This window comes from Xenopus tropicalis, chromosome 6 (genome assembly GCF_000004195.4).
Source record: "Xenopus tropicalis strain Nigerian chromosome 6, UCB_Xtro_10.0, whole genome shotgun sequence".
Lineage (NCBI taxonomy): Eukaryota > Metazoa > Chordata > Amphibia > Anura > Pipidae > Xenopus > Xenopus tropicalis.
Genome location: NC_030682.2, coordinates 57,252,026 through 57,266,110, shown reverse-complemented (window position 1 = coordinate 57,266,110; position 14,085 = coordinate 57,252,026). Strand labels below are relative to the sequence as shown.

The window sequence follows — 14,085 nt, the reverse complement described above, 5'->3', positions numbered from 1 at the left end:
TGGCATAGACAGGGTCACATAAAGGGGGAAGAGGGGTAATGATTTGCATAAGGGTGAAGACACATGGAGCTACTTGTAGCAGCTACTTGTCGTGGCTACTAAAATAGACAATGCTGATCATTTACTGATAACTGTCTCTATATGTGTTTTAGCAGAGGAAAATCTAATTTTTGTCTATGGCAGGTATTTTGTGACAATAAGTATCTGTGAAAAAGTAGCTGCTACTAGTAGCTCTGTGTGTTTTCACCCTAAAAGAATTTCCGAGTTGCCCTGACAGATTTTTGCCATAGAAGTCCATTTAATTTGAATTGTTTAACATGGGAGGTAGGGAAATACTGATAAATGAACAAACTAGAAAAAAGGTTTAGAACTCTGGCAAACAGTCACAGAATTTTTCAGAATTTCAAGAAAAGGTTAACTTATTAAATATGATAAAATTTCTGTTTTAAAAAACTGAAATTTGGCTCTTAAAATGACCAGAAGCGGCTTTTTGCCGCCTCTGGTAATTTCGGGGACGCTGCTGCCTGAGGCGAGTTTCTCAACTTGCCTTATGGCAGCAGTGCCCCTGCTTGTAATCCCTAGTTGCATTGCCCTCAAACTGCCCTAGCTCTGCCTGCTCCAACTCTATGCCACCGATAACCTCTTTGAGCCTGCCTCCTCACCAATTCTCTGACCTGTATCATGGCTCTGCCCCCTTTATATCACAGCCCCAGACCTTTATGTCACTATTCCACTCCTCCTGGCCCTGCCCACACTTCTACACCATCAGCCATTAAGGACCCTACTAAAAGGTGGCAACCCTAGAGGCAATCCACTGGTTAATGAGAGAGAGAGTAGTGTGCTGGATGGCTTTGGGGTCCAGGGAACTGAATCCAAGTGGTGCCATGCAGGTTACACCCAAGTCATACTCCATTATGCTTTGACCTGCCTCTTTCACGACCCCCCTTCATTTACTGAATGCCTACTTGTAAAGAACTGTATATTATATATGTATATGTTTTTTATATGCCCAACTGGCCCATCAGTATATTAACATTTTACTGCAAACAAACCAAGAATTGAACTAAAAACCACAGTCAATATAATGTTAAAGCCAACCTTTACCTTTGCTAAAAATCATTTGATACTATTGTCCTTGTGATGTTAATGCATATAACTTTATATCTGATCATTTGAATTAATGACATTTTAAATGTTGAACATTATACCAAAAGAACTACAGCCTGTGCCCACATTTTTGCCATTAGCAGAATTAGAACATCAGTGAATTGTAATGGTGAATAATTTATATTTTCTTGCTGGCCTATAAACTAGCAGCATACATTGTAATGTGAAGGATTATAAAATAATTCCCTAACTCCATGTAGCATTGCCTCATTGAAAAAAACCTGACTTTGTGCAAATTGTCTTTGGCATCAGTACCTCAGAAACAAACAAATAGTAAAACTAGATGAATAAGAGAAATGTACTCACAAAAATGCAGTTTCTGTAGAAACCCAAATAAAGTCAAATAAAGGTTATTCAGACAAGATGCAGAATATAGCTTTATATCATAAATATATGTTAAAGTGAGAGTATTCTTAAAACATTTACCTTTGGGCATATACAAAGGCTACATTTAAACAAAGCTATAGCTCCAAATTTCTTTTGCATTGGCTCAATCTGTTCCTTGCCACCCCTTACTCATCATAACTCTGCCCCATTTTGCATCATAAATCCGCCTATCTCACATCATAATCCCACCCATCTTCCCTAGCCAGGATTTTTTCTTACGAGAGGTGACAACCCTACCTGCACATAACAGCAGTGTATAAAATGAGATGGGAAATATTTGTGGTCAAAACTCTAGAATAATTTAAATGCTAACTACAGACGAGTGTGACATATTTAAGCTCCTCTATATGGATTCTAATTGGCTATAAACAACTTATAGTTTTTCTGTTCATTTTGAGTACAATGAGACTTATCATGTCAAAATCTATTATAATACCCACTACACATTCTCCTTAGCACTACCACAAGCCTGATTCTACCACTTAACACAGGTCCCTGGTACTTTAGGCTTCTCAAAACGGAAGACTTCACGAGTGATCATTTTCATAAGCATCAAATGATATGGTGTTATTAAATGTTATTAATTTAATATATAGCCAGAGATTTATGACTACAAAACAAAGGCAGAACTTCATTTTGTGATCAAGCATTTTAGCAAATGAAGGAGCACAGCAATACTTACATGTGTTTAAAGCAGGGAAGCAGACTGAGACAATAAGTATAGAAGAACATTTATTTAGAATGATTTAATTGATATTTACCCCACAGAAAAGGCTGGACTGTTCAACACTGCAAAGTAAGTGACCTTAAAAAGAAAGGATATATTGGATTTTACATATTAAATAGAGTTTGACAAGATAATAACAGTAAGACAAAATTCAAAGTATTGTTATTAGTATAATTACATGTTGTAATTGGTGGATGTGAAGAGCTGTAATTGCTGGTAGTACGGCTTACTACAAATCTGGCAGTAATTATAACCCAAAACCCTTTGTGTGATTATTAGCACTGATAATACCCTAATGCTTCTGTCTTCTAACACACAGTGTACTTGTATCAGGGCCGCTATCGGGGGGGGGGGGGGGGGGAGGGGTTACAATTGTGTCGGGCCCCGAGAAATCGAAATCTTCTTTCTTAAAGGGGCCCAGCCACATTGCGAAAGTTACGCAAATTACGCACATAGTTACGCCGAAACTTACACACAAAGTTACGCCGAAACTTACGCAATTTGCTTCCACAAAAACTGCTTAGAAAGCTACGTAACTTGCCTAGAACTTAAGTAACTTGCTTAGCAAGCAAAAGAATATGCAGAGACGCTTTGAAGGGACAAACTCCACTGACCACCAATGAATTCAAAAACTTAAATAAATTAGGTAAATTAGGTAAATTCTGTTGCCCCCAATGAGCTGACTGACATATTAGCACATTAATTATTGATTTTTACTATTTATATGAACTGCTTATTATAGAGTAACACCAGCTGTTTATATTGGGATCCATTTACTGAATTATATCAGCGTCTTCCACAGGGGAACCACTGCTTATAGGGCCCCACAGCAATATCACTGGGCCCCTACACTTACACAACTTACATAACTTATGCAAAACCTTACGTTACTTTCAAAGAAACTTATGCAACTTACGTATAAACTCCACTGACCCCTCAATTAAAATACTGACTTATTTGCACATAAATGATTTTTACTATATTTATTAACTACTATTGACTAGTTATTTGGCCCCACAGCAAGATCACTAGGCCCTTAAACTTATGCAGTTTACATAACTTATGCAAAAACATACGTAACTTCCATATCAAGCAATGACAGCACAGAGCAGGGTCACTAAATTGAACGACTTATTAGTACATTAATTACATTACATTACATTAACATTTATTTATAAAGCGCCAACATATTCCGCAGCGCTGTACAATAAGTGGGTTACATACATTGGACATACAGAGTAACATATAAAGCAATCAATAACCGATACAAGAGGTGAAGAGGGCCCTGCCCAAAAGAGCTTACAATCTACAAGGAGAAAGGGTTGAGACACAAGGTGTCAATGTAACTCTTTATATAAATGGCTTATTATAGAGTAACATCAGCTGTTAATATTGCACACGCAAGAGATGTGGATACATTTTGTTACTGCCTGCATGTGTTCATGGGGGAGCCCATGTGTTACCCACTGTTTTACATGCTCTGGTTACCTTATGTTTGGGATAATTATAAAATTGTTGCAGGATTAGTTACTCAGTATTTTGGTTGTCATTGCTAAAACCAGCAATTTTGCCAGTGGTGATAGAAATGCTTTTTAGGGTATACTTAGCAGGTTCAATGACACATGTTGCTTTTTATGCAGCTTTGTTGTGTAATTTATCAAGTAATCTGTTATAAAATAATGTTGCTATTTTACAGTTGCAAATTACTTCCAAAAGTAACGTTAACATTTTAGAATAATACATGTTTGGGATGTTCTTGTTCTGTGCAGTAAAGTGTACTTGTGCATTTATTTGTACATATTGGGCCTGCTTCAATGTGATAAGAAAAGGTAATCTCTTATTTCAGTTCTAAGGGCCACACCCCACATGGAGACAAGTCGCCTGTGGTAAAATCTTGGCTACTGCAGGCAACTAATCTCTCTGAAATACCTTCCCACCAGTAATATAGTCAATCACTGGTAGGAAGGCATATGCGTTATTATTCGTTTTCTGAAGTTGTGCAAAGTTTGCTGCAAGAAATGAAACAATGCATATGTCTTCCCACTGATGATTCACTTTATTCCTGGTAAAAAGGCATTTCAGGTAGCTGTGATTAACTGTGGGTAACTAATCTCCTAGTGAGACATGGCCCTGAGAGGCAGATTTACTAAAACTCAGTTTCTCATTTTTTAAAAAAAATTGAATAAACTCTGAAAAAGCACGTGTGGGGAAAAAGTAATGGAAAAGTGCCAAAAAATATAGATTTTTTGACTTGTCGCATGATGCTGTGACTTTTTCATATTGCTGCACAAAAGTCAGTGTAGAAAAATCTCTAAAGTTTCAAACAAAGTTTTTCAGGGAAGGGAAGGACATCTGCCATTGACTTCTACATGATCTCGACAAGGTTTTGCTTGAGTATTTTTGGATTCAGAATTGTCACAGCTTTGTTGCATAGTAAATCTCCAAACATTTGAGACTTTTTTTTCCGCAGACTTTTAGAGCTAAAAAAAAATCTGTTTTGGAAAAAAAAATCCAACCGTTAATAATTGGCCCCCTAAATGTTCTCATAGAGCCAGATGCAATTCAATGAGAAAAACTTACCTCATTGTTTATCACATGAAAACTCTATTTTGGGAAAAAAACTGGGACTGTATTGGAAGAAAAGTTTTTCATTAAATTACATTTTTTGTAAATAAGTGTTCTTATTGATTTTATATCTGGATATCCATTATTTGATTTGATATCTGATATCCATTATTGAAAAACATATTTTTCATGATTTGAAATTTTCAAGTTTTCTAATCATACAATTCTTTAAATGAAAAGTATGTTTTTCAGGTTTCAGGTCAGTTATAGTGATAGTTTTAATATTTTTCATCTTGTAAAATGCGATTGTGGTACCCATGAGTGAGTACCCATGCTAAGTATGGCCACCACCAATATCCCAGTTCTACTTTGGGACAGAATAGAATCGACTGAAAACATTAAGCAGGTACCCAAGTGTCTTGTGGAAAGAGGACTTTAAAGGTGGCCATACACGGGCCAATTATAGCTGCCAATATTGGTCCTTTAGATCGTTTCGGCAGCTTGTCTGCCCGTGTATGGGCAGGAATGACGAGCCTTCCCGACCGATATCTGGCCAGATCTTGATTAGGAATGTTTGTTTTTTGTGGCTCGTTGATGCGGTCCCTGAACCGACGGCACCTATACCCGATGTTCTAATTTGATCGTATGGCCCCAGAGCTAAACGACCAAATTAGCCAGATATCGCCCACCCGAAGGTGGGCCACCTTAAGAGTAGTAGGTTAGCTTGGAAAGTGAGTCTAATAAGGTCCATTTGTGAGCAGCTATTACAGCGATTAGGTAACCATATGGAAATATACCAAGCATAACCAGTTATCAGCGAAATTACTGAGACATGTATGCCCAAAGGAGTTATTGTTATTTGTGAGTAGCACCTATGCATGGTTACCTTTCCTTTATTTCCTGCAGTTTATTTTCTACAGTACAAAGGCCTCTGCTGGGACATAGTAATCAGGAGATATAACCCATTTTTGCCATGGTAGCCAGGACATGAGATGGTTAAAGTCATGAAATGCATTGCTGTTATTCATTTTCACTGTGTTTAATGTGTTCTTTCTTAATGACAACATGTTTTACAGCAGCCATTGCTATATTAGTTATCTTTCATGTTACATACTCATTTTTAATGTAATAATAACTACTGTGTATTTATAGTATGGTAGTACAGGTATGGGACCCGTTATCCAGAATGCTCGGGACCAAGGGTATTCCGGATAAGGGGTCTTTCTGAAATTTGGATCCCTATACCTTAAGTCTACTAAAGAATCAATAAAATATTAATTAAACCCTATGGGATTGTTTTGCATCCAATAAGGATTATTTATATCTTAGTTGGGATCAATTACAAGGTACTGTTTTATTATTACAGAGAAAAGGGAAATCAGTTTTAAAATTCTGAATTATTTGATTAAAATGGAGTCTATGGGAGACAGGCATCCCGTAATTCGGAGCTTTCTGGATAACGGGTTTCCGGATAAGGGATCCCATACCTGTATATGCAAATAACTATGCTTTTTTTTTTATCTTTCACAGAATTTGTACCAAAACAGGTTCCTTGGTTTGGCTGCCATGGCTTCTCCTTCAAGGAATTCTCAGAATAGGCGTCGATGCAAAGAACCTATGAGGTATAGCTACAATCCTGACCAGTTTCATAATATGGATATTAGGAACAACCCCCATGAAGGAGTAACCATGCCACGTTCCACAAGTGACACTGACCTGGTAACTTCTGATAGTCGGTCAACTCTGATGGTTAGTAGTTCTTACTACTCAATAGGACACTCACAGGATCTTGTAATCTACTGGGACATAAAAGAAGAAGTGGATGCTGGAGACTGGATTGGCATGTATCTAATTGGTAAGTAAATTTTCTTGTGCATGTATGTGTTTTCATGTATGGAGGTGTACTAATATATGTAATACTAGCAGAACTCCAGTGTAGGCTGCCTAATATAGATAGCTGTTTCATGGTATGGATAATAAAGGATTTTAAAAATATATGGGTTCATATACTTTGATTATAACATACTGTACACAAAAACATTAAGCAGGTAATGATTCTCACATTCCATAAAAAAGAAGGAAGCTGGGTTAGGACCTTTATTGGGTTTAGTGAAGGGGGGATGGTGAAACCTTAGGCAGCAGGCCTCATTAAGAAGATAATTAGTGGCAACCTGGGTTAGCAGTAGAACTAGTCCTACATTACTCTTAGGTTTTCCAACACAACCCTTAAAATATATAGATGCTGTTGGAGCTCCTTGGCCTGTCTTTCTATTTTTATATTTTAAGAGCTTTGATAAAATGTAATTCAATCCTCAAGACTGTCTAATTATTATTATAATATTTACATTAGTTCCCTATTGTATGGGGTGTTAGTTCACCATCCTTTCCCTACACTAGCAGTTTCATACTTTTCTTCATTTTAATGTTCTGAATAATAGCCAGTGAACTTTAATATAATTACTTCATGCAATCACAATTTTTGCTATATAGTTACATAGGGTTGTAAAAAGACCAGAACTCATCAAGTTCAACCCTTCCAAGTGAACCCAGCACACACAAACCTATACTGACCTATCTATACACTCACATACATAAACTATATATACCAACATCAATACCATAAATACAATAATATTTATCTCTATATTGCTTGTTTTGATACAAGCCACATTGGCTTATGCATTTGTTACCACTGACACCCTTGCAATCCAGTGTCTTCAAAGACAGTAACCATTGAGAATTCTGTTTGTTTTGCATGCAATGTGCTCCCGTACACAGCATTGTTTTGGTCTTCCTGCTGTTTGATTAAATTGTCAAAATGCTGACAATGCATAGTGCTTTGGGCGAATCCATGTGAATTAGAATATAAATCAGATTATAACACGGGTAAAGGTGCAATGCCAGAGGCATGCTAACATAACACTGCCATAATCAGCAGTGCAGCCGACATCTCACAGTTCATATTTTCAGCATTAAAAAGAAGGTTTTTAACTCTAACAGTGCTGATAGCACAAACAAGTAAGGCTGATGCCACATGTGGCGTTTTTACGCTGCGTATTTTCTCAGCCTAAGAACGCTGCACAAGCCACACAGCCCCTGACTATGGCGTTTTTCAGCCTAGTACTGGTGATGTAGCAAATGCCGTTTCCATGGTGCTAATAGTGCCTTTGTGTATACATAGGAATAGGTTGCTGTGCAAATAACGGCGTATTTCGGCAAACGCTTGAAAAAGCTGTGGTAAGGTGTTTTCTAGCATATTTACGCATTGTGTGATTTCCTTCGAATCTAACATGTTGTGTCATTGCCTGAATGGTTTACCATTCATAACTCTTGACAACTTCTTTCTGTTTCCCGGGGGTAATAAGGTAATAATAATGGTTCGGATCAAGTTCTCGATAAATGATAATATGAAAAGTGGACTTTATCTAGAAGATAAAATACCCTTGGGCATTTACCATGTTGATTGGCAAATTCAAACATTATCACAACACATACTGATATCTCCATCGATGTGGTCTTGGCATTGTTCTCCTATAGCAGTATGTGCTGCAGTACCAGCAGAACTCCATAAGTTCTAACTAAAGGATTTAGGGTGAAGACAGACAGAGCTACTTAGTACCAGCTACATGTCACAGCTACTTAACACAAGAAAATACCCTGCCATAGACAATACTGAGAATTGCCTCTGCTAAAACACACGTAGAGACAGTTATCAGAAAATTGTCAGCATTGTCTGATTTTAGCTGCTAATAATAGCTCCATGTGTCTTCAAAACACCCACACATGTTAAAAAAAAAATCAAAGCTGTCCATCATGTATTGCCTGCCCTGCTTCTATGCCTCAGGCATAGAGGTGGGGCTGTAAATTACTTTTACTTTCCATTCAGTGCTTCACAGATGTTACTGCACTCCTCACATTCCTCCCTCCCTCCCTCCTCATAGCCTATAATTGTGTATCCTGTGCATGGGCATCAGCATCAGGTCCCTTTTTCTGGTTTTGGGATGATGCAATGTTTGTCTTGATAATAGTGCCACAAAAATGGCACCTGCCTGCTTGCTATGATTTTGAATTCCATGACTGAAGGGAATAAAATATAAATAATTTATATAATGTAAATAAAGTTTATTTTGCAGAACTAACATGATAAAAAAAGTATTTGGAATTATTTCTTAGGGTTACAGGTCCCCTTTAATACCCAGCTTTAATAAACCAGCTTTCATTATACATCTGCATATTTCACATACATGTATGTATGTATAACTTTATTTATAAAATGCTACATCCAGCGATACAGATTATACAGAAAGTATAAATATACAGAGATGATGTGCCATATTGTAAAAAACAGTAGAAAGGTGGTGCCAGCCCCATAGGAATCTTGCATTTCTTTTGGGCTGTTTTTTTCCCCAAGTTGTTTCCACAAAATAGTGGTCACTGTCTTGGCTGGAATTTCCAGTGCAATACAAGCAAACAACATCTTCATCCACGCACACTGGAGGAACACAGTGCATTTCTCCATCAGGTGTTTCACAAGCTGATTAACCACATCTTCATCTTAAATGAAGTGAAATTGGTTTTTAACAGACTGAGGTTGACTTTGTAGGCCACAGATTCTAGGCATTTGGTATACAATCCATTGCTGAGGCCATACATCAATTACCAGAACCAAAACACAATGGAATTCACTTCTTTTTTCATAATTAAAAGCTTTTATTATTTGTTTTCTTTGCAGCTGACTATACAGAGATCTCCATGGCATCATTTACATTGTACAAACATTTTAGCACCCCTCAGTGATTTTTACCTTTCCTTCTCCTTTAAGGCCACAGTCACACGTGGCAAACTGTTCACCTGCATTTTGTAGGCAGAACCAGATCCGCTCTCATCTGCAGTTGATAGGCACAGCATAGGCCTGAGTGCAGCTACAAAAAATTCAGATCTTCCCAAAAATGCATGCTTTGTAATTTTTTTTTTTGCCTACAAAATTTAGGTTGCGAGAAGCAGACGATACACCACATGTGATTGTGGCCTACAGGTGGCAATACACGGGTTGATTAAAGCTGCTGACAGTGAATCTTTCAATGTATGGCCAGCTTAAGATGTTATGTTGTGTGTCTGCACAAACAGTTGCCTCTTTTGCATTAAATACCTCAATTTGTGAAGCTTCAGCTGTTGCTACAGTGCACCCTTATCACAGAATTAGCATAGTGGGCACCATGTTGCTTTTGTTTTCAAGCTCTTTCCCCAACTCAACAAGATGGTCTGCAGCAGAGTAAGAGGCACTGTCCTGTTAAATATCATTAAGCCACAATTTAGGTAAAAAAAAATGTTTCTTTAAATTTTGGGCACCTCAGTATCATCCACAGGCCAATGGATGTGTGGAATATTTTAACAAGACTGGCATTATGAGACAGCATTGGAATGAACAGCTAAATTGATGATAGCATGGTTACCAGATCAGTTAATAATTCAGGGACACTTAGAATAAATGCATGTAGTTAAATAAATGTGATCAGTGCAGCCATTCTAGCTGGATATTCTAGACCTGCAGTAATCCCCTCTTGATTACATCACCCATACTAAGAAACACAAAGGTGCAGGGAGTTGCAAAACACACAATGTTTATTCCAACTTTTTGCATCCAGAACAGGCAAGGTACTTTCTTCACACACAAGCAGCAGATATTAATTCCACCAAGCATGTGAACACGCCTCCATACACAGTTACCAAGTAATCACACACACTGCCCTTCCCTTTGTTTGTTTACCCCCTTTACCTTCAGCTCCCAGTACCTTTCCTCAGGGGGACTCACACCCCCTATCCCACAGCTTAGCCCAATGTACCAGACTTGCCAATTGCTCTCGGGTCCCTCTGAATAACCTCTAGGGTATCAGCTTGAATCAACCAGGGTCCTCACTATACCCTGAACTACCCTATTATGAATACCCTAGCAATACTTACACCTTGAGTCTTCCTTCCTTGAGATGTTTCCTATGGCCAGAGACAGCCGCACCCTGTCTTACTCTTCTTTTTTATACCTTCTGAGCCCTGCCTCCAATCCTGCCAGGGACAACTCCCTTCTCACTAACTCCCTCTGTTTGTGACTTTCAGTATTTACATTCCCATACCAAAACCCTCTTCTGCCATCTATTGGTGAAACCCACACATTACACATAACACACATGTAACCCTCAACACAACATTTAACCATCGGTCGCACGAAACATCGTCAGATCCGCCACACACCGTTCAGGGCTGAAACAGCAGATAGGACAATAGGATTTCTACCTCCTTCTGCCGATTCAGCCCTGACGGCAGATTTTGGTCAGGCGCCTTCTATGGCGCCCGGTCAAAATTTTTTAACCGGTCCGATCGGCGAGTCGACTGATATCAGCAGCTTCCTGCGATATCGGTCGACTCGCCGACATGCCATACACGCACCGAATATCGTACGAAACGAGGTTTTGTACGATATTATCGGTGCGTGTATGACCAGCTTTAGAAGCTGTGATCTACTGCTGCCTCTCACATATACATGTCCACAAACTGAACAGAACCCAAAGTATTTCAAGCTGTTGTGAAAATCAGGACAAAACAAAAGCTTACAATTACCCTTTTATAAAGATTATTGCTTTGGTGCTATCTTTAGTGATTATTTGCACCCCATAAAGACAGCTCTCAGAATAGTTTATTTTATGACATACTTTACTTTTTTATTTTTAAATAATGTTAAAAGGTAACCATGTGTATTTATTTTATTTCCTTCTGTCAACAACACATTTAGGAGCAAAAGCAAACAGCTCTCTGTGTTTATGTCAAGACTCATTAACTTGTGTTGTGTACAGAGCAGAGTGGAACATATGTGTTATTACTGACCAACATGACAATCCCAAATAAAGGAAGTGCTCAGAATTAGAGAACTCCAAATTATAATAGAACAAAAAAGAAATAAAAGACTTCGATAAAACACTACATATAGTTAGTGAATGTGAACACCTGCAAAGTCTTATTGTCTCTACCGACTGATCATCAGTCACCCAGAAATATGACTGCTGTGCTTTGAGAAAAAGCCAGAATAAACCATTTGATTTCCAGATGGAGTTAGTGCCAGCTGATCCCTTTGCTACCTTAGACAGAGGGACTGAAATTGTTATTTGAGGATACACTAGGCAGGAATTCATTGTTTCCAACATAGGTATAGCATTTATTATTTACTTAATAACATATTTACGTAAGAAAACATTGAGGGTTCTGTTTCAAACCAAGTTAAGTAAGACTGCCTGTTTTCTCTATACTGTTTTCTCTATACTGTTTTCTCTAGCTGCTATAAAAATGAGCTCACCTACCATATGGTGACAACACGCTTTATGTGATGCTACTATATGTCTCCACAATCCACAGTCACCCCATAACAAACATGACCTTTACATTATTAACATTTTTGTTAAAGGAGACATATCATATAAAAATAAAGAATGTACCAGTGAATTATACTCCTCTAAATATAGAAGAAGTGTGCTTAAAAATGTTGTGTTTTGGACTGATTTATTGAGAAATTCCACCAAAACCCCACTAGTCCCGCCCATCTGTTCCACTTCCTGCTGGCTGAATTCTCTGGATATGCAGGGGGGCCGGCGGCTCTCAGTACAGGCAATGTAGGATAGGAACCAGTCAGCAGCTAGGCTGACCTGATAGGGAACTGAAGCCTGTCCTTGCTTGGCTGCAAGGCTGTGATTGGCTGTCCCCCTCCTGCTGTGCTTCTGGCCCTTCATGTGAAACAGGGACAGAGAAGTGATAGGGTCTAGGGAGCTCCAATAAAGGGGCCATTTTTACAGATAGGATTCTTTTTTAGCACAGTGTGAAACCAGCGCCATATATTATTCATAATTGCCCACAAAATAATACAAAGAGGTCAAATGTTTTTTCTTCCAGTAGCCTATCTATGCTCTAGTGTTCATTTTACATTTATTATTTGTGGGGGCATAATTATACATCTCTAGGAACTTTCCCTGTTTTTTTCAACTGTACACTCATATCTGCTTTGATCAATATACTGTAGTAAGGTGACAACTGACAGATATGCTGTTAGCATATGATTCTCTTTTATGCTATCTATTTAACCTGCTGTCACAGAAAGAAACAAGCGGACAGCTCTCTCCCGCTCTAAAATATCTCTGAGTAATAAAAAAAAGACCAGAAATTTGTGAAAATGTGTAAGTAAGAACTGTTGAAAGTTCTGTCAGGTTGGAACTGGTTTACTTTTTATACAGAAGTTTAACTCTAGAGGTCACAACCACTGTTAGAATAAGCCTTTAAAATATTAAACATAAAAGGTGACAGTTAAGATATGTTGCTACCGAGCTATCTAAATTAAACTAGCTCATAAATTTGTCTCTAGGAGAGAAAAGCACTCGTTTTTTCTAGAGGCCATATATACAATTATCAGAGATACAAAGAGATAATGGAATCTGCTGGATGTTTTGCTGGAAAACCATCTCTGAGTTCATCCTTTTAGCTGACTATCAAAAGAATCATAAGTGAAAGATAATTATAGAACAACTAGTGCTTCCTTTAAGATTACTCAGTGGGCTGAGAGCCATTGAGAACAATTCTATGAAAAAGGTTCCATTCTATCCTCTTTTCCTCTGCCTTTTATTTAGTCTGCCTCTAATAATATATTTTTCTAGTGATTTTAGTTGCAGATTTTCAGCAGACAGCAGGAATGTCCACCCTACAGCTCTTCTAGCAGCCAAGCTTAACTCCAATACAGTACAACAGCTTCAGAAGGAGATTTATTGCTGTAGGGGGAACAAATCTGCAGCTCTAGATAAAAACTTTGTTCTAATTGTGACAAGGATGTTTTCTGGTGTGTCTATTGGCAAGATCTATAAGTTATTCCATTTTACCATATGTATTCTGTATGTAATTTATATTATTATGTTATTTATATCACCCCTTCAGTAATGTTATTGAGCACAATGTAGAGTTACATATAGGAGGGGGCATTTTTTAATTACTTTTTTTTAATGATTTGAGAAAAAATGTGATCACAAGTATACTCAAGTATGATTTTTTTAAAATTGAAATGTATTAAATAAAAATGAACTATGTATTAAAAATAATAAAATAAAAAAAAATGTATTTGTAGTAAATTATATTATTATGAACCTTAGCTGAGATGTTTTCAAAAGCCCCTCTTATTTGATTCAACATTTGCCCAGGACCTTAAGCTTATAACA

The 14,085-nt window shown here is 37.7% G+C and overlaps 1 protein-coding gene across 3 annotated transcripts in view; it reads left to right on the top strand.

Annotated features, from left to right (window-relative positions):
* hecw1 (HECT, C2 and WW domain containing E3 ubiquitin protein ligase 1) overlaps positions 1-14,085 on the top strand; it is a 129,975-nt gene that overhangs the window by 47,659 nt on the left and 68,231 nt on the right. For all 3 annotated transcript variants that reach the window (XM_018094564.2, XM_018094565.2, NM_001130278.1), the window contains one exon: positions 6,377-6,701. In XM_018094564.2, the coding sequence (XP_017950053.1) occupies positions 6,377-6,701 (325 nt within the window). The remainder of the gene's footprint in view (positions 1-6,376; positions 6,702-14,085) is intronic.